This window comes from Epinephelus fuscoguttatus, linkage group LG9, assembly GCF_011397635.1.
Source record: "Epinephelus fuscoguttatus linkage group LG9, E.fuscoguttatus.final_Chr_v1".
Lineage (NCBI taxonomy): Eukaryota > Metazoa > Chordata > Actinopteri > Perciformes > Serranidae > Epinephelus > Epinephelus fuscoguttatus.
Genome location: NC_064760.1, coordinates 13,691,016 through 13,709,570, shown reverse-complemented (window position 1 = coordinate 13,709,570; position 18,555 = coordinate 13,691,016). Strand labels below are relative to the sequence as shown.

The 18,555-nt window shown below is 40.4% G+C and overlaps 3 protein-coding genes across 25 annotated transcripts in view; 2 read left to right on the top strand and 1 right to left on the bottom strand.

Moving 5' to 3' along the window:
• Positions 1–18,555, bottom strand: part of LOC125895072 (uncharacterized) — a 157,569-nt gene that overhangs the window by 117,572 nt on the left and 21,442 nt on the right. Inside the window, exons 1-2 of one of the 5 annotated variants that reach the window (XR_007450139.1) lie at positions 10,994–11,044; positions 10,413–10,772 (exon numbers count right to left, since the gene is read on the bottom strand). The exons of 3 other annotated variants lie outside the window; for them this stretch is intronic. Coding sequence is in view for 1 of the 2 variants with exons in the window: in XM_049586866.1 (XP_049442823.1) it covers positions 10,121–10,249 (129 nt within the window). In the remaining variant the exon portion in view is untranslated. Of the gene's footprint in view, positions 1–10,120; positions 10,250–10,412; positions 10,773–10,993; positions 11,045–18,555 lie in introns of those variants that run through there. One more of the 5 variants, XM_049586866.1, reaches the window with a different exon arrangement.
• Positions 1–18,555, top strand: part of LOC125895062 (uncharacterized) — a 196,997-nt gene that overhangs the window by 160,027 nt on the left and 18,415 nt on the right. For 6 of the 16 annotated variants that reach the window (XM_049586846.1, XM_049586836.1, XM_049586839.1 and 3 more), the window contains 2 exons: positions 7,881–7,945; positions 8,323–8,744. The exons of 1 other annotated variant lie outside the window; for it this stretch is intronic. In XM_049586846.1, coding sequence (XP_049442803.1) covers positions 7,881–7,945; positions 8,323–8,472 — 215 coding nt within the window. In that variant the 3' untranslated portion in view covers positions 8,473–8,744. Of the gene's footprint in view, positions 1–5,655; positions 5,773–7,880; positions 7,946–8,322; positions 8,745–18,555 lie in introns of those variants that run through there. 9 more of the 16 variants (XM_049586847.1, XM_049586838.1, XM_049586840.1 and 6 more) reach the window with 3 other exon arrangements.
• LOC125895065 (uncharacterized) overlaps positions 1–18,555 on the top strand; it is a 170,330-nt gene that overhangs the window by 133,418 nt on the left and 18,357 nt on the right. The window lies entirely within an intron of this gene.

Sequence of the window (18,555 nt, the reverse complement as noted above, 5' to 3'; positions counted from 1 at the left end):
GGAGGGGAGGGGTGGTGGATGGGTCCAACAAGCACTGACTTTCACTCAAGAAAACAGTGTTCATGTCCCTTAAGGTTATAAAGCCAAACCCTGTTCTTTTTTTCTAAACCCAACCACGCGCGCTTGTTTGCGGTGTAGTACTGATGTACTGCATTTATTTTGAAAGAAACTGCATGTAAATTTTAAATTTCCTGTCAAAACAGAAGTGTATTTTGAAAGAAGACAATGCATGTAACAGGAAGAACTTGACACGGTGTCCCAGAACATCAAAAACCAACGCACCCAGGGTACCTTGCACGTCATGTGTACATGCAAAGTCCATGACCAAACGTCAATATGTGACGAGGTCAGAGTGACAATGTGTTGTAGCAACCTACACTCTGAAACATCTTCAAATGTTTTATGTTGCATTTTCTTTTGCAGGGATTTAGCCGTGTTAATGCCAAGGCTCACCTTCCCACGTGCAAACATTGCGCCAAAACAAGTTTTCTCCGGACACCATTTTGCAAGAGCTCTGTCTTTACATCATCGCTGTTTTAGTTGTCTTGGTCCAGACCTTTGAATCTGCCCACTTCATTGAGTCGACTGGTTTGTCTGGCATCGTGACATGAAACAGAGGTTTCTCGGGTAAAATCAATAGATCAACCAACCATTGTAGAGGTATTAACAATCTGCCAATCAGCACCATGGGCGGGACTAATGCCATTGTCAAGCTGCTGTAACGCTGTGTGCCTGAAGCTATGAGGAGTAATACAAGAAAGGTGACCGTTATAGTCAAGACAGACGCTGCTATCGAGGCTGTTCTAAATCGACATGTCTTTTTAATATTTCGCCCGATATCTTTGTTTTTACGTTGGTTTGCTCCACTCTTAAAAGTCAAATTAAATCAGTTTGTTGGCATGGCGACACATCAGTTGAGTAGTGAGTAATGTTTGATTCAGGCAGATACACTGGTCAAGTGACAATTCTGTCTGATATCAGTCAGATCTTGTAGTGACAGTCAAATGATTCAACAAACATAAGATTCAGAGTTAACTTTTATCTCAATGGCCAAATATTCATGTTTAAAAAGGGCACTGACACCACTGGCCTTTAAATATATCACATGTAATTTATCTGTAAATATATAGAACTATGTCTCTAGGCCCAATAAAAAATCCTACATTGTTGTTACCACCCAGTTAAACAGGAATTTATGGATCAGTTTGATTTGAGTTCATATAAAAAGATGTATCCAGCCATTTGCCACAGTGCAAAGACAGAGGAGCCATCTTAAATACTGAGCAAGCCAGCCAACTGAGATGCTCCACATCATCAGTGATGACCCGCCCACTCTGCCTGTCAGTCACATCAGCAGGAAGAGCACAGCGTACAGAGGAGGGCTGTTAAACCATCCATCCTCTATACTCACTTCACTTCTTTTCAGAGAGCTGCTGACAGACAGCAGCAGAGCGACACTCTCACAGTATCATCACAGGAACATTCACCTGGAGCTGATTTAGAGTTTCTGACCTCCATGTTTTTATCTGAGGAGAGAAGCCATGTGACCCTGGGAGAAAACCACTAATGAGACACACCAGTGATTAACAAGGTGATTAACATGTGTAAAACAAAGCATAATGTATGGTTGACACCGTCACTATGACAGTAACAGGAACACCTGACAATATAATGCAGTCCAACACCACAAACTCTGGAATCAAAATAATGATTAAACAGAGTTCAGGTTTCCCGCCAACTTGAAAGGTGCAAGGAGAATAAAAACAGATATACAGTCAACCCATCTATCTATAGGGCCAAAACTCATCACATTTGTTTGACCAGCAGGTTGTGGTTTGTGCTTTTCATCACGGTCAACATATTGTTGACAACGAGCCAAAACACCCTTTGCACACACAGACAAACACACGCTGACAGTTACGATAAACAAATGCTGCATGGAAACTTCAGCATCGTTGTGGTCGGGCTTCAAACTAAGGTGTCAGTACAAAGAGGCTGTTCTACCTTTCTCACTCTGTGTTTCAGCCTCAGGACGCTGGGCTTTACTGCTGCTGTCAAAAGGCAAGTGAACAACACTATATAACTGCTATGTTTATTTTTAATATCACAAGAACTCACAAAGGTGGGTGAAGAGTTCAGGAGAGTTGGACACACACCATGACCCAGTTGCACTTACTCTCAGCTGTTTGGTGCTTGTCATTGGTGGTAGCTGTCAGAGGGAGGAGGTGCTAATCACTCACTGGTCCCACCCTGGTCTTTCTGTCAGGAGCAGGAGTTTGAACTGTGATCTGTAGTTTGCCTGATTATCTGCAGACAGGTTTGACAGCCTTGCTAACGTCACTTGGTGCAGTTATGGACCGGCAGCCTGTTCAAATTAATGTTGAATCAATCAATAATCTACATTCAAATTAAAACAAAACATAAACTAATGTGCATCTGTGAAATTGTAAGATTGCAGTTGTTGACACCTTTGTTTGCATATTTAAAACCACAGGACTGATAGATATTTGTACTGTGAATGAGCACATGAACAAGGTGAAAAGTTAGGCTGCTGAAGCCTCTTGTATCTCTCCTCTCACTACACATCCTGTTGAAGCCCATCGTCAGGTCTGTTCTGAGTAAACAGCCTTGATGGTTGGTCAAAGGGAGGAGAAACGGCCCACCACAGCCTGGGTCTGTCAGTGTAGCTGTTGCATGTGGCTTTGCTTGACATGCACAGGGTCTTTACAAAGTGCTGTGAGACCAGAGAGATGGAGGGCTTCATTCATTTCAGTAGTTATGCCCTGACATATTTAGTATATCAGCATATTAGTTTATCTTATTAACATGTTGTTTTTTGACGTAACAACACTGATTGTGTCTAGAGAATAAAATATGAGGATGTATATGTGTTAGCTATGCCTCAACAAATTTTCCAGTTGTGGTGAACAGATACACAGCAGTTCACGTTTGAAACCACTGACACACACACACACACACACACACACACACACACACACACACACACACACACACACGTTTCGGCCTCTTTCCCAGTTGAGAAGTGAAGGTTTTGACAGCATTTTGGGTGCAGGAGTCTCATCTACACAGCATGGAGACCCATTTGCAGAAAGAGCAAGCTTGAAAGATAATAAGATGGATGACGTGACAGAATTGGTTCAAAGAAAAAAGGAGGTTAACACTGTTTAACACTGCTGTGGTGCTGTGTAGTGTTTCTGTGTTGTGTAGAGTGCAGTTACAACTGACTGTGCATCATATACGGAGGATAAATCAGTAAGTCAATGTAAAATACAGACTTCTCTTATCCTGTGTGCGCCATGTATAAAACACAGACATGGGGGGAGGGGTTCTCTGTGAATAGGATTGAGGGCAATTAAGTTTCAGATGTGTTTAGAAAGCAAAACAACATGAAAAATACAAACTGTACAAACTGTACAAACTGGGACAAAAAGAGAGCCCTCTTTCTCTCACACATATGTTTACCTGTCAGTTTTCACATCTCTGTGGTTTTGGCCACATTTCCTCTCACCTTTCCCTGCAACTGTCAATCAAACCTGCAGGCTACATCCTACGCTGTAGCCAATTTTATATCAAACATTCTTTGGACGTTCAAATTTAAACAAATATGAAACATTTCACTCTAACTCCAGGATGACTTTAGCTTACTGTAGCTTAGCACAACCATAAGAAGCAAAGGAAAGTACAGCCTCATGCCGCGAATGAAGCCACAGATTTGCTTTTCTATTTCTATTTAAGGCAGGCTGTGGAATTTACTAGTAAAAATTCAGTTATGTTTACAGAAACACACTGTGTGTTTCCTGGAGGTGTAACTCTCTTATAAAACATATTTATAAAACATATGAAACAATTTTTTATAAATACCTTTAAACCTTCATTGTTTATAGTTGTGTTTGCTAGCTAAGAGGCGTCTTCCTCGTGCATTGCTACATTTCTCTGCATGTAACCTTCACCAACTGTTGACCAATAGAATGGCATGAATGTGTCAGAAAATGTGTATTGTGTCGTCATGTGCATGTACGACCTTGTGCGTGTGCTGCTAAAACATGACTGCCTCACAATGCAACATTTAAGTAAAGTGTGTCAATTAGACAGATGCTGCTGTTGAAAGACTTCAGTGCTTGTTCTCACAGTACGTACACACAAAACACACCCACACGCACAATACTGGTTATTACGGAAACAATAAATTCAGTCATGTGGTGAGAATAAAGACACTGCTTTGAAACCTTAGCAACAACAACGTGTAGACGTCCCATCGAATGAAAACAGATCACAAGTTTGCTAACTGTAAGGAGGAAGATCATTTTCCACAGTTCAGCCAATCACAGCGATGTCTACTTTGTAAACCTTGATCGCCTCTTGACTAAATCTCCATTTGGGTGGGAAGACATCAGCAGTGCAAGACCAAGGTGCTGTACCACAATGATCGGAGGACTGGCTGCTTTGATTCTTCTTAGTACAGGGTGTAAGTGCAATTCTTACCTAGAGAGAGAAAGACGATGTCAACGGCAAATACTTTACCTTTGACTTTGTCCTCTCATGTTGTAATTCTGCTACTGTTTGTCTCTTTTCTTCAGCTCTGCTTCAAACTGCAGAGGTTCCTCATCAGATCTCTCTGACTGTGGTTGAACTTGGCGGGAATGTTACTTTGCAGTGTCCAGTTTCTGAGAAGGATGGCAAATTCTTTTTCTGGTACAAACAGTCTCTCGGATATATGGCCCAAACAGTCTTTGCTGTAGTTCAGGGTCAGTTAAAAGTAAGTGAACAGTTTGACAACCCACGGTTCAAAGCAACAAAAGGAGTTGCTCAGTATCTTCTTACCATCACAAATGTCAGCAAAGAGGACGAAGCAACATACTTCTGTCACTATAGAGCGTCCTATTTATGGAGTTTCAGCGAAGGCATCTTCTTGGCTGTGAACGGTAAATATCTTTTACTTTCAGTGTTTGTGCCAAGTTTTTATGTCGTACAAACAGTTTAGATCATTAAGTGCTTCTGATATTTCTTTTCCTGACTCATGCAGATAGTAATCAGCAGAAACATTTCCATGTGAAACAAAGTCCGGACACTGAGTCGGTCCAGCCAGGCGACAGAGTGAATCTCCAGTGTTCACTTCTTTCCATGAACAAAACCAACAAAGATGAGTGTCCAGGTGAAGACAGTGTGTACTGGCTCAGATCTGGATCAGGAGAATCTCATCCAAGCATCATTTACACTGACAGAGACAAACAAGAGGAGAGAAGTTGTGACTACAGTCTGTCCAAAACTATACAGACCTCCTCTGATACTGGGACTTACTACTGTGCTGTGGTCACATGTGGAGAGATCCTGTTTGGTGAAGGAACTAAAGTGGAAACAAGTACGTGTTTACAGTTGTATTTAAATCAAATGTGCATCTTGTAAGAATTCATTTAGCCTGGTTAAATTATGTTAATGTTTAATGTATGTCACATATAATGATTATGAGTCTGTTAGTTTCTTTTCTTACTGTATCACATTACATTTACAGAGCAGATACTTCTGACTAAATAGTAAATTGAACATTGACTTACCAGTTGTGCCTGCTGACAAATGCCACTGTGCCACTGACTCCCAAAAGCCTCTTATTAAATAATGCTCAATGCTTTGATTCAGGATCAGAACTTGAACCAGTTGTCCTTGCTCTTGGAGTCCTGTTGGTCTGCTGTGTGACTGTGATTGTCGTCCTTATCTTCTACGGAAATCGAAGCAAAGTTTGCGAACACTGCAAAGGTAGGGTCACCATTTTTTACTTTCAGGTCAGTGAAAACGTTTTGAGGAGCAGCCAGGGGGTATAGTGGGCCGAAACAATCCCGATACGTCATCTGTCTGCTGGGGTTTATGTAAAGGGACATGATAAGTGCTGCCAGGCACTGCGAGTATGCAGTATTCTTCAGTGTTGCTTTATCTTGCATGGGCTACAGGTAGCCTTCTGCAGATGTCAGAACACTCGCAGTTTGTTCACTACTTAAGTTTCATGCTATTAACTGATCAAACAAGTTATCAAATAACTAGACTTACAGCATCACAGTTGTATGCCCCTAAAACCAGTCAAGTTGCAGTCACAGTTTACATCCGTGTCTGTGAAAACATGAATGCCTCACACACATCTTCCCCATGGCGGCAAAGGATACAATCAGCACAGTTTCAAGGTGGACACCCAAGATTAGTGTCACCAATTCAGTATCTGACCAAATGTTTCCCTTTCTGTTGCTGAGTTATGATGTTGAACGATGACCATGTTTTTCCAGGACATCATGATGTCACACTGAAGTTGACCTTTGACCTCTAAAATCTTATCAGTTCATTGCTGAGTCCAAGTAAACATTCGTGCCAAATCCGAAATTCCTCGAAGTTGTCAGGACGTATCATGTTCAAAAATAATACAGACAAGGTCACAATGGCCTTGACCTTTGGTCGCTAAAATCTAATCAGTTCATTGTTGAGATCAAATTAACATTTGTGCCAAATTTGAAAAAAAATCCCTCTAAGTGTTCTTGAGAGTGTTTACAAGAATGATACAGACATGGTCATGGTGACCTTGACCTTTGACCACTAAAATCTAACCAGCTCATCAATGAGTCCAAGTTGACGTTTGTGGCAAATTTGGAAAAAACAAAAAACCTCCCTTGAAGTGTTCTTCAGATATTGTATTCATAAGAATGATACAGACAAGGTCACAGTGACCTCGACTTTTGACCACTGAAATCTGTTCATCGTTTTGTCCAAAAGGAAGTTTGTGCAAAATTCCCTCAGGGTGTTCATGAGAATGGGATGGACGGGCGGGACTGACCACCTGGGAACATAATTCCTCCAGCCACGGCTGACAGCGGTGCGGAGGCATAGAAAAAAAAACACTGCTTCATTAGCAGGAAACTAGCGGTGCTCTGAAGGCTAACTCGTTAGTAACCCATGCTCCTACCCTGCCAGCCTGCACTGATATTAGAGGAGCGTTAACAAGTGCAGCAACTCCTCTGATGGACTTAAGTTTTATTTTGGGCATCATATGCCATCATACGGGGAATGTGACATGGAAATATGTCAAAATGCAAAACTGTCATGCACAAAGCAGTGATAATGTAACGTTAGCTAGCTAGCGACTAGTGATTTCTTTTGTCATGGTTGTTATAAAGAAAAGGGCCATAATTCATTGAAACAACATTAAATTAAGATAATGTGATGGTTATCGTATTTTTAGGTCTTCATTAACAAAGCAAAAACAACAATTGTGGGCTTCTTTTGTTACTCTTGCAGCCATCTTGATGATTATTTTTCTTCACACTGAGTTTGGAGTGAGTCTCTGAAAAACCTCCATTTTGAGGTCCATGTAGCTCTAACACTTCGCCCTACCCCTCTATCCCAACAAGAATTGGGCCTAATACTCTGTATGGAGAGGTATTCTATTTAAAAGAAATCAACCTATTGGAACAGTCGGTTCAGTCTCTTTTCCTGGTTAGACGCTGGTTTGATTTTTCTTGTCATAGTGTCATTATAAACCTGAGGTCACTATACTGTACGTGATGTTTTTAAATTTAAAACAATATTTTGCAAACTGGCTGGTAACTTTAATTGTCCCTCTGAGTTATGTCCCACCATAATATCCTGTGGCAGCAGGAAATATTGAACATTTAATTTCAGAGCCATTTTCCAGATGCCCTCAAGAAAAGTGCTTCAGCCGACTGCTGAGAGTTCTGGTGGAGTTAATCAGTGTTTGTCACTATAACACTGAAGCTGTGTTAAGCACAGTACATGAGTGAATGTGTTTAACTGGAAAGACTTAAACTGAAAATGTGATTAAAGACAAAAATCTCACTGAATGATTTTTTTTTTTTTTTTAACAGAGGCGATGAGTGCTTCCCATCATCTTGGACATGACAGATTAACTGTGGATCAATCTAATCATCTGGTAAATATGTGACAGTGTGTTGTCCTGTGTAGGTGTGAATGTGTGAATGGTTGTTTGTCTCTATGTGTCAGCCCCCTGTCTGGCGACCTGTCCAGGGTGAACCCTGCCTCTGCCCGATGTCAGCTGGGATAGGCTCCAGATGAATGAATGAATGAATGTTGTACAAGAGACATATAACATAATGAACATATAACAAATGTATAATAATGTATGTCTATTACTACATGATAAATGTGGATAGAGTCAAGAGATATAACTGTGACTGTGAAATGTCAAATTAAAGAAAGTATGTTAACCTCACTTTGTTTATATGTTACAGCTCTAATCTCTGAAATATTTGTCATGAACACACAAATATATTATTCCATTTTATGCAGGATGGTGAAGAAGAGGCCGTGAACTATGCAGCACTGGAGTTTTCTACAAGGAAAGTGAAAAGAGGAAAGAGGAAGACTGAAAACACACCAGAGTGTGTGTACTCTGCTGTAAAGGCAGATGACCACAACCAGCAACACCCCTCTCTGTAGACCCGTCGTTCCCAATGGGTGGGTCACAGTCCAGAAGTGTGTGACAGGTCCATTCTGAGTGGACTGCAAGTGACTCGCAAATGTGTCAAAAAAAACCTCTTTATTTTGGTACAGAGCTTTTATTTTGAAGTGTACTTTCCTGCTATAGAGTGTGAGTGACTGACAGACAGTTACTTCTGTTTGCTTCTGTTGTTTTGCTTACATATGAATATGGCATAAGATATTTATATCATCTTCTCATATGGAGTGACTGCATCTTCATTCATCACAAATACGACAGTATACCTGTAAAGTTGTTAAGGTTAGAAACTTGATGAATTCTGTTTGTGTCTTTGGATTGATTTCAGTGATTCTTGATGACCAACTCTTGTTTTGCACCGTAACAGATCACACCAGCAGCAACAGATTGATGTTAGAAAGCAGTGTGTTTTATTTATTGACACAGTTTAACAGAGTTACCAATCAGGTTCAAGAGTAGTTACACAAGCACAACAACAAAACTAAACAAAAACAAAAACAGATCTGATCCACCTAATATATCTGTGCCAACACTGATCCATTGAAAATTCCATATTTACAGTTACTCCCACTTTGAGAGAAAAACTTATTTGAGTAATGTCCATGTTAACTGACACCTAGCTTCTTTCTTTAGGGCCAGTGTCCACATGGCCACATTCACTCCCAACGCTTATTTTAATGATGTGCTGCACATGGTAGGTTTCTATGACAACAAGATCATGACACTAATATTAGCTTGGTAGCTAACGTAATGATACCTTAACATAGGGTTAACTACACATTCAACAACAAGCTTACAATGCGTACGTTAATGAAAGCACAACACTCACCAGCAACATTCAGCGTCTGGTCGTCTGCTCCCACAAATGGACTGTTCTGTCTTTGCTGTGATGGTTTCTGACTGACATATCATACAGTTGCTAAAGGAACGACTGTGACGTCACCAGCATCTTTGTGAGAAGTTCTGAGGTTTCAAACTGGAAGCACTTGGAGTGGCCACATTAAAAAGCTGGAGTGCTTTGAAAAAAGATGCTGGATGCGCAGCTTTTTCTGAAGGTGGGGTCTCAAAAAATGGGCTGCACACAGATGCCCACATAGGCATCTGGCAGACCCTCATAGACAGGGTTGAATGGTGACATTTATCTTATCAACGTGGACCCTGCATGCACATCATTACCTAATAGCCACATAAAAATCCTTCAGCTCGTAACAGACCAACATGAATTAGATCACACAGTACCGGCTGATGGCAAACAGACCTGTGACCTCACTAATCCAACCCAAAAGCCTTGACAGCAGCATAGATCCTCTGTCTCTCTGCTGCTCTTGAATCCTTTATTGCACCGCTGCCAGTTTTCATCACGGTGAAGACGACAGCAGAATAAACCTGTGTGTCCTCATCTCTCTGAGGAAATACATGACAAAGTTAAAAAAAGACCCATAACTGTTTCAATAAGGTTGATCCTACTGAACTGTTTCATTCTTTACCTGTTGACTTTTCTGACCATGAAGGTTTCTCTGCGGCAACAGCAGCTGAAATTATTAAATAGAAAACATAAAGATAATAATAAATACAAATTCAGTAGTTTTTATTCAGTATTGGATAGAGCTAACTAATAACTTCTATTACCATCGTGACAATTAGACTTGTATTTCTTGATGGTGTAAACGAGGACAGCTATGACAGTCAGACTTATAGCCAAGACAGCACACAGCAGAAAAATAAGTGCATCTGCATTCTGTGAGCACGTACTGGTTCCTGAAACATGAAAAGGAAATATAATGTGTTAAATTCAAGGGTGTTTATTGTCACCAAAGAAAACAAAACAATTTTGCCACTTAAATGATAAAAAAAGGCTCATTTGACAGTCTGGCACTCAAAGAAGCAAATTTCTTAATAAACAAAACAATGACACAGTTACCTTCAATCTCCACTTTAGTTCCATCTCCAAATAATATCTGTCCACATGTGGCCACAGCACAGTAGTAAGTCCCAGCATCAGAGGAGCTGACGTTCTTCGAGAAGCGATAAACACAACTCTTCTAAGTGTCAGAGTTCCTGTCACATTCATCATGTCTATTTCCATCAGTGTAGATGATGTCTGGATGAGATTGATCTGATCTGGCTCTGAACCAGAACACACTGTGATCTCCTGGACACATTTTATTCTCAGAGTCAGAGAGGACTGAACACTGGAGAGACATCGAGGCTCCTGAACGGACTGGATCAGATTCTGTCGGCCACTGAACAACAGTATAGTTTGATGTCCTCTGAGTGTTTCCTGTGTGATACAGAACCATGTTAAAAGTTTGGCATCTCCACACAAGCTTTGACCTACTTAATAGGATTTAAGATTAGTTAAATGTTAAAATGCAAAGTAAGCATTACATTACAATAATCTAAAATGATTCTCTGCAGAAATTGTTGATAAATATTAACACAGTGCAGCTTTAAGTGGTTAAAGTGACTCCAAACATTGCCATAAACAGATCACATAATTACCTTTTAATGACAAATAGGTGCCACTCCAGGTAATCTCAGTCCACTCCATGATCAGTGATACATTCCTCATCTTCCTGAATCGTTCTCAAAATGGTCAGACTGCTGATTTTGTTAGAAATGTTTACATCCAGTCTTGAGGCAGAAAACTCTGGTCCATACACAGGGCTCGCATGTTTCTGCAGTCTCACAATTAATTTCAGAGTCTCCCCAGCACTCTGCTTGAACCAGTGGAGCTTATCTCTAAACTCATCAGGCAAATCACACGTTAAAGTCACAGGTTCACCAAGTTGAACTGTGGTCACTGGAACCAGCGTATCTGGATTAAATGAAAATACAACACATGAAACAACAAAGAAGAATTTGTGCATAATGTAAAAAAATGGAGGCTAAAAGGAAATCACATAAACAACCCTACATCTAGTTTGCATGCAGATACTCAGATTAGAAAATATTTAGTTATCGTTAGCACACTCACATCCTCGATGAAGAACAAGCAATGTAACCCATAACAGGATCATCTTGACACTGTCTATTAACATGAGACTTGTTGGTTTTTACTGAGTAAAAGGAGGCGGTCAACTGTCAAATGCATCTGATTGGTTGTCGCACAATCTAGATTCAAAGTTCATTTCCTGCCACACTGGTTCTATCCTGGTCTGTGTGAAGCGTGTTACCTCTCTTTCTCATCCATTCACTAAACTATGAGATGTCTATGACTATGTCTAAACTTGGAGTGTTTTTCAGGTACCAATTCTTGTAAATGCAGTAGGCTATATCCCACTGCTGTTATTACTAAATCATAAATGCCACGTCACTTCTAATTACTGACAGATACCACTTCACACACAAACACAAAAAAAACTGACGCTGTGTCCCAAATTGCATATTAGGCATTACATACCCAATATGTGTTCTACTATTCAGTACTTTTGTGTACATAAACAGTAGTATGTATATTTTTAGACGCACTAAGCTGTAATTATCACAGCAATTCCCAAGAGCCTCCTTGCTTCCTTGCAACATCACATGCAGCGAGACATTAAGGACTTTAAGCAGTGGCGGATTTTGCCACGGCTACGGCTCCTGGAAATAAATCTCTCCTGGCGCTGGTACCGTAGCCGTCAAATCCACAGTAGTCATTAAGCAGGTTGCTGCAGTAGCTGTCAGGTTGGAACAGCTGATCACTCACCATGTGACGGGGGTGAGGGTATAAACACAGCTCAAGTGAGCTATCTCAGTCCGGTCAAAATGTCTTTCAAAAGGGCCAGAGAGGAGTTGCTCTATGCATTAGATGACAAGTTAATATCAGAGGAAGAGTTTTTCTTATTATATGACGTGAACAAATCTAAGAACTTAGATTTACCATATCAACACTATGCGCGTTTTCACCTGGATGAAATGGAGGAGGATGAATGTCTGGTGGAGTTCAGAGTGAGAAAGTGCGACCTTCCAGTGTTGGCAGATGTGCCGGATGGGACGGATCAGCGGACCCTGTATAGCAGCCACAAGCATGTCCACAGCTTAAAATTCCAGGCCACAGAACTCACGAATGGATTAATTGGCAACATATAGGCTATCATATATTATCACTCCTTAAGGAATGGTTATTTGGGGACATAGACAACTATTTCAAATTCATGGATTTCAAAAAGAACTTGAAGATCAAGTTGAGCAGTGTGGGTAAACTTTATGTAGTATCTGATCTTCTAAGGAATGCATTAACATGTTTGTATGGAAATCAAACCTCACAATTTTTTCGGCCTTGACTTTGCACACATTCAGGAGTACTTTTCATAAAATAGGTGGTTGGATGTGATTCATTTTTCATTTTCTTCTTTTGATTTGTAATGTTATACACAAGGCTATTCCAGAGACAATAGTCTTCACTTCGGTAATCCACAATAAACATTATTATTTGTATTCTGGATGTGTATTCTTGCTATGTGTGATCATTGTTTACAAGAACTGAACAGAAAAAATATCTTATAAGTCCCAATATGAATAATACTTTTTTATTCACACGTATTCAGTTTACAAAAATCCACAGCTGGTATTCACTTAAAAAAACTTTATCCACAGCTGGTACTCGTACTCGTCCCCCTGCAGGCCCACCACCCACAGAGGGATCCAGAAGGGTTCGGTGCAGTGTGGATTGGGCAGCAGACCAAGGCAGGGGCATTGGCAGTCTGATCCTCGGCTACGGAAGTTGGCTCCACAGCTGGTATTCGGGCAAAAAAAATGTTTCAAAATAAATAATATTCACAGAGGTAGGCTATTCAGTTTACAAACAAATGTTTCAAAATAATACTCACAGCTGGTAAAAAATAATGTTACAAATAATATTTCAAGAACTGTGCGCAATTATCTTCTCTCTGGTGTTTCCTCACTTCAAAGTGGTGAGTGTAGGATAGTGTTTTCTCAGTGTTTTTAAATCTGCATGCGTGTATGTGTGTGTGTGTACGTATGTGTGAGTATGTGTGGGGGAAAGGGGGATATCTCGTGTCTATTGTTTGTTATTTTTATGTAAAGCACTTTGGGCTGCTTCTTTTGTATGAAAAGTGCTCTATAAATAAAGTTTGATTGATTGATTGGTAAGTGATGACTGAGAGGGATTACTGCTGTATGAGTCTATACATTGGTTTTCAATCCTCCACAACCTACCTTTAACAAAGTGAAGATTTCCAATCAACTTTTTTCAAAGCTGAATATCAATGAAAAAGGGCACTGATACCACTAGCCTTAAAATATATTTGCATGACATGTAATTTACCTGTCAGTCTATGATAGTAATTCCAATCCAGGCATTTGCCACAGTGACAAAGACAGACATCTTAAACACTGAGCAAGCCAACCAACTGAGATGCTCCACATCATCAGTGATGACCCGCCCACTCTGCCTGTCAGTCACATCAGCAGGAAGAGCACAGCGTACAGAGGAGGGCTGTTAAACCATCCATCCTCTATACTCACTTCACTTCTTTTCAGAGAGCTGCTGACAGACAGCAGCAGAGCGACACTCTCACAGTATCACAGGAACATTCACCTGGAGCTGATTTAGAGTTTCTGACCTCCATGTTTTTATCTGAGGGAGAGAAGCCATGTGACCCTGGGAGAAAACCACTAATGAGATACACCAGTGATTAACAAGGTGATTAACATGTAACAGTAACAGGAACACCTGACAATATAATACAGTCCAACACCACAAACTCTGGAATCAAAGTAATGATTAAACAGAGTTCAGGTTTCCCGCCAACTTGAAAGGTGCAAGGAGAATAAAAATAGATATACAGTCAACCCATCTATCTATAGGGCCAAAACTCATCACATTTGTTCGAGCAGCAGGTTGTGGTTTGTGGCTTTAACCAGGATCAACATATTGTTGACAACGAGCCAAAACACCCTTTGCACACACAGACAAACACACGCTCACAGTTACGATAAACAAATGCTGCATGGAAACTTCAGCATCGTTGTGGTCGGGCTTCAAACTAAGGTGTCAGTACAAAGAGGCTGTTCTACCTTTCTCACTCTGTGTTTCAGCCTCAGGACGCTGGGCTTTACTGCTGCTGTCAAAAGGAAAGTGAACAACACTATATAACTGTTATGTTTATTTTTAATATCACAAAAAACTCACAAAGGTGGGTATAGGATTCAGGAGGGTTGGACACACACCATGACCCAGTTGCACTTACTCTCAGTGGTTTGGTGCTTGTCATTGGTGGTAGCTGTCAGAGGGAGGAGGTGCTAATCACTCACTGGTCCCACCCTGGTCTTTCTGTCAGGAGCAGGAGTTTGAACTGTGATCTGTAGTTTGCCTGATTATCTGCAGACAGGTTTGACAGCCTTGCTAACGTCACTTGGTGCAGTTATGGACCGGCAGCCTGTTCAAATTAATGTTGAAAAATCAATGAATCTGCATTCAAATTAAAACAAAACATAAACTAATGTGCATCTGTGAAATTGTAAGACTGCAGTTGTTGACACCTTTGTTTGCATATTTAAAACCACAGGACTGATAGATATTTGTACTGTGAATGAGCACATTAACAAGGTGAAAAGTTAGGCTGCTGAAGCCTCTTGTATCTCTCCTCTCACTACACATCCTGTTGAAGCCCATCGTCAGGTCTGTTCTGAGTAAACAGCCTTGATGGTTGGTCAAAGGGAGGAGAAACGGCCCACCACAGCCTGTGTCTGTCAGTGTAGCTGTTGCATGTGGCTTTGCTTGACATGCAGAGGGTCTTTACAAAGTGCTGTGAGACCAGAGAGATGGAGGGCTTCGTCATTTCAGTAGTTATGCCCTTACATTTTTACTACAGTATTTGTTCTTAACAAAGGAAGACTACTTGTGTCCACAAAATAAAATGCTCAGTATGTGTTTTTAATGATGCTTCTGTCTACAGTTGTGGGAAGTTGTGATGGACCGATACACAGTGGTTCACTATCAAGTCTGTGTGGTTTTGGCCACATTTCTTCTCACCTTTCCCTGCAACTGTTCCTCAAACCTGGATGCTAACACCTACACTGCAGCTACAGATATTTTAAAGTTAAAGTCCTCTTCATCTCTAATCAGTGTTATAAAAAATAATAATACATTTTATTTAAAAGGCGCCCTTCAAAAGGGCAGAGGGTACAGTCAGTGTTAAAGTCTGTAAGCCAGCTTGAACAGGTGGGTTTTGAGATGGGATCTGAAGGATGTTGTGCTGTCAGAGTGTTGGATGTGTGGATGTAGGGACTTCCAGAGCCTGGGGGCAGTGCAGCTGAAAGCCCTGACACCCATGGTGCTGAGGCGTGAGGTGTGGATGGTCAGAAGACCAGTATTGGAAGAGCGGAGGGAGCAGGAGGGAGTGTACTCCTGGAGGAGGTCAGAGAGAGGTAAGAGGGGCTCAGCTGTGGAGGACTTTGAAGGTGATGAGAAGGTTTTGTCATCAGTTCAGTACTGAACAGGGAGCCAGTGTAGTTGGATGAGAATGGGGGTGATGTGGTCAGATGATTTGGTGCGGGTAATGATCCGGGCAGCAGAGATTTGAATGATTTGAAGCCTGTTAATGAGTTTGGTGGGGGGGGCAGAGAGAACTGTGTTACAGTGGTCAATACGGGATGTAACAAATGTGTGGACCAAGACTTCAGAGGTGGACTGGGACAGTGCCGTCCAAATTCTCCAGTGTTGTATGGGTTACGCAAACAAAACAACACAACCTCCAGATCCAGGATGAGTTTAACCCTCCAAAAAATGATTATGGTCTTGTTCAGAGTAACACCTGTGTGTGAAGTTTAATCAACTTCAGCTTTACTATAATAACAAAACATCAGGCCTAGCTGTTGATGGTCAGTAAATATTGGAGCTTTACTGTATGAGAATGTTGCTTGAAAAGAAGTTTCCATTAAACAGACATAACATGTTGCCAGAAAACTACACATAGTATACTGTACTTTTCAAAGTTCTCGTAGTTAGAAACTTGATAAATGCATGTTCTTCTTTAAACACTGGATGAATTTCAATAATTGTGTCAAGTCTTTGTCACACTAGAAAAACAATGACAGGATTAATGTCATGTGGTCTCTGTCTGATGATGCAATAAACTTACGTTCAAATATCCACCAATCCAGTGATTGTATGTATCTATGTACATTTTCTGAAGTTCTGTACTCGGGTGGTGATGGTTTGAAGTACTTGTACTTGAGCATTTTTTGCTACTTTATACTTATACTCCACTACAGTTCAGAAGAAAATATTATAAGCTACTTTTTACTCCACTACATTTGTCTGACATCATTAGTTACAAGTTACTTTGCAGACAAAATATAAAGCAACAAAAAAACGATGATGTATTATTACAGATTCAGCTACCCAGCAGTATATGAAGTAGGTGGGTATCACCAGAGGACCCACGATACGATATCATCTTCATACTTATGTCACAATATGATATTATTGTGATGTGATGAGTGCGTGAAATATATTGTGATATATTGCAATTTATTACCTTTTTCCAACTGCAAATTATTTCCCCAAAGGAAAACTTTGTCAGCATCAGTTTTACCTCATAAGATAAAGTTTTCAGTCTGTTCATCTAACTGTAATCATTTTCATTGCAGCAAAATGTGATGCAAAGGAGACAGACTGACAAACACCATCATAAAACCTGTCAGAAATGCTGCATACAACTGACTCAACTGTTGGCAGATTAAACGTCCTCTGGGAGGCCAGATTTAGCGCAAGTGCGAAACACTTCACATGCAGGTATCCTGCTAACTGAATGGCAACACCCATGTTAGAAGTGTTGCCTGTTACAACCACATCTGGTTCTGAAATGGATCATTCTGTAAAATGAGTACTTTTACTTTTGGTACTTTAAGTATGGTAGGTATGTAGGTATGTAAGTACAAGACACTACAAACATAATAAAAACAAGAGCAACAACATAATAAGAGCAAAAGAACAAATATAATATACCTCCATACATGTCAAACAAATATGAACACAGTCCTGCTCCTTAGACATCACTGCTGTAAAACATGACTGAGGCTCATCTGAGACACAGACTGTGCCTTTAACACATCAAACATAATGGTTAGTTTTAGGGTGCAAAGGAAACTAAACAGTTAATCATGACTAATGGTAAAAAACAGATTTCAGCAACGTAGACAGAAACCAGGTTTCAGAATTAAGAATAACAGCTGATAGATTTCTACCTGAAAAACGTGATTACTTAGCCCTTTTATCAATTTTTAATAGTACTCTTGGGGTATTCTTATGCATTTATCACAGACAATATTTACATAACAGGAAATGAGGAAAGAGAAATCCAACGCCCCAACCCAGACTTGTACTGGGTTCACCCTGAACTGGATTCTGGAGTGTGCACATTTGCATAAAAAACACCAAAAACACAATCAATCTCATTACTTTTGAATATATGGACGAAACTTAATCATAACATTAAAACATTGTAGAGCAGAACTACCTAATAGCCAAAAACTGTGAAACAACCCTTTAGCTCCAGATTAACATCAACTTCATCACACAGTACCAGCTGATGGCAAACAGACCTGTGACCTCACTAATCCAACCCAAAAGCCTTGACAGCAGCGTAGATCCTCTGTCTCTCTGCTGCTCTTGAATCCTTTATTGCACCACTGCCAGTTTTCATCACGGTGAAGACGACAGCAGAATAAACCTGTGTGTCCACATCTCTCTGAGGAAATACATGGCATGACAAAGTTAGAAACAGCATCACAAAACTGTTTCAATGAGGTTGATTCTATTATACCTATTAAATTCTTTACCTGTTGACTTTTCCGACCACCACTGTTTCTCTGCACGGCAACAGCAGCTGAAATTATGAATAAATAAATGAGCAATAAATACAGATGCAGTAGTTTTAATATAATACTGCTCGCTAGAGAACTATAAATAACTTCTATTACCACTGTAACAATCATTCTCTTTCTTCTTCATGGCGTAGATGAGGACGGCTACAACAATCAGACTTATAGCCAACACAGCACACAGAAGAAAAATAAGCGCATCTGCATCCTGTGAGCACGTACTGGCTCCT